Consider the following 2,367-nt stretch of genomic DNA (forward strand, 5'->3'; position numbering starts at 1 on the left):
TGGGACTCACTTCCCCCCAGGGTGGGGAATGTGGGGTTCAGGCTGGACCTTTTCATCCACAAACAGGCCTGACCAATGATGTAGGCAAGTAGGGTGGGGTGGCCCACCAGAGCTCACTGGAGGCCCCTGGCACCTCCCACTGGGTCTGGCTCCCTTCCCTGCCCAAGAAGCTAAGCCATCATTCCTGTCCAACTCGTCTGACCCAGGAGGCTCCCATGCAGGTGCTGGGTCCTGCTCCAGTCCACCTCTCTCGGGTGTGGTGGGCAGCATGGGCACCTCGTGGGCTTTGCTCCTCTTCCTACTCCTGGGTAAGTTACCTGCTCAACTCCCCCCTCAGCAGCCCCTTTCCCCTTTAATCCCCCCCACACCCATGGCTTCCCCTCTTTCCTTTACAGGCTCTGTAGTCCAGATCCTTCCTCTAGAACTTCAGCAAGGCTCTATCTCCTTAGATGCAGTCAACTCCTCTCAGGGTCTAGGTTCAAAAATCCCCTCCACTGGACTCCCAAGCCTGAACTCAGATGGGTCTGTGGGTTCCCCAGCGGCTGGTGAGATCCCTGATCCCACCCTGTTTCCCGAGTCTCTCAGTGGAAATGGCAGGGCCAGGTCCCGGTGGCCACATGCTTCAACCAAGACAGGAGCGCCCAGCTCTGACCCTACCTCTGAGCTCTCAGGCGCCAAAGCACTTCCTGACATCTCAGGGGCTCAAATTCCTGCCCCAAATGCCACGCCTCCCTTCTCCCCGAAGACCCTGGCTTCCAACGCTTCTGCTCAAGATACCAAAGCATCTGGCGAGGCTCCCGGTTCCAAACTCCCCTCCAAGAGTCAGGACCTTGAACTTTCCCCCTACGGCCTTGGATTCCAAGTTCCTTTCGAGACCCATCCCGCGGAAAGCTTCCCCCAGCAGGTGGGGGGCCCTCTGGCTGTGCTAGTGGGGACCACCATCCGCCTCCCCCTGGCTCCAGCCCCCAGTCCTGGCCCCCCTGCTCCCCTCGTGGTCTGGCGACAGGGCTCGAAGGTGCTGGCAGCCGGGGCCCTGGGCCCTGGGGCTCCCCTACTCAGCCTGGACCCTTCTCATCGCGAGCGCCTGCGCTTCGACAGGGCAGGAGGGGGGCTGGAACTGGCCTCTGCCCAGATGTCGGACGCGGGTGTCTACACGGTGGAGGTGATCCGGGGAGGGGTGTCTCGGCAGGTTCGGGAGTTCACAGTGGAAGTGTATGGTAAGTGGGTCCCGAGGCCCGGAGATCTTGGAGAAGTCACCTGGGACGGGGACAGGTGTCAGGGAGAGGGAGGAGAAGGGAGAGGGGACAGGATAGATAGGGAGCCCGGACCCCCGGGTCTGAGGGAGGAGGCTGGAGTCTGGACCCCCAGGTCTGAGGGTGGAGAGCTGAGTCTGGACCCCTGGGTCTCAGGGGGGAGGCTGGGGTCTGGACCCCTGGGTCTGAGGATGGAGAGCTGAGTCTGGACCCCTAGGTCTGAGGCAGGAGGTTGGGGTTTGGACCCCAGGGTCTGAGGGAGGAGGCTGGGTTTTAGACCCCCAAGTCTGCGGTCTGTTGGGAAGCCCTGCGAGCTTCGACTCTTGGGCAGTGGGGGTGGGTGGGGTGCTGGACTCCGTTGCTGAGAGGAGAAAATGCCCCCCCAATCCCAAACAAGAGTGAGCTCCTGGCGCAGTCCCCCGACGGGCCCTGCGCGACCTCAGCTCTCCTCTCCTCTCCAGAGCCCCTTCCCCCGCTGTCGGTGCAGCCCAAGGCCCCCGAGATCGAGGAGGGGGCGGCCGAACTCCGGCTGCGCTGCGTGGGGTGGAAGCCCGGTCGCGGGAAGCTGAGCTGGAGCCGCGATGGCCGCGCCCTGGAGGCCACGGACCCCGAGGGCGGCGCCACGCCCCGCATCCGCACTGAAGGCGACCAGCTGCGCATCGCGCACCCGGGGCGCGGGGACCAGGCCCGGTACACCTGCATCGTCCGCAGCCCCTTCGGCCACCGCCAGGCCGCGGCCCTCGTCAGCGTCTTCTGTGAGGGGGTGCACGGGTCCGGCCGGGAGTCTCCATTTCCTGGGTCTCAGAGGTCTGGGGGCGGCGTGGGGGGGTCTCCCCAATCCTCACCGCCTGCCCCGTCCTGGGGCGCAGGGGTCGAGGGCAGTGATCCCCCCATACTCACTGCCCGCCCCATCCTGGGGCGCAGGGGTCGAGAGTCAGGGATCCCCCCCATCCTCACCGCCCGCCGCGTCCTGGGGCGCAGGAGTCAGGGGTTCCTCCGATCCTCACCGCCCGCCCCGCCCGCAGACGGCCCGGACCCGCCCGTTATCACCGTCTCATCGGACCGCGACGCCGCCCCCGCGCAGTTCGTCTCCGCGGGCACCGACGTGACCTTG

General features: G+C 65.7%; 1 protein-coding gene across 1 annotated transcript in view; it reads left to right on the plus strand.

Moving 5' to 3' along the window:
* Positions 1-268: 268 nt before the first annotated feature.
* Positions 269-2,367, plus strand: part of Vsig10l (V-set and immunoglobulin domain containing 10 like) — a 6,972-nt gene continuing 4,873 nt past the window's right edge. The window contains exons 1-4 of the mRNA XM_013027612.1: positions 269-308; positions 396-1,217; positions 1,715-2,008; positions 2,279-2,367. Coding sequence (XP_012883066.1) covers positions 269-308; positions 396-1,217; positions 1,715-2,008; positions 2,279-2,367 — 1,245 coding nt within the window. The remainder of the gene's footprint in view (positions 309-395; positions 1,218-1,714; positions 2,009-2,278) is intronic.

This window comes from Dipodomys ordii, unplaced genomic scaffold, assembly GCF_000151885.1.
Source record: "Dipodomys ordii isolate 6190 unplaced genomic scaffold, Dord_2.0 Scaffold105, whole genome shotgun sequence".
NCBI lineage: Eukaryota > Metazoa > Chordata > Mammalia > Rodentia > Heteromyidae > Dipodomys > Dipodomys ordii.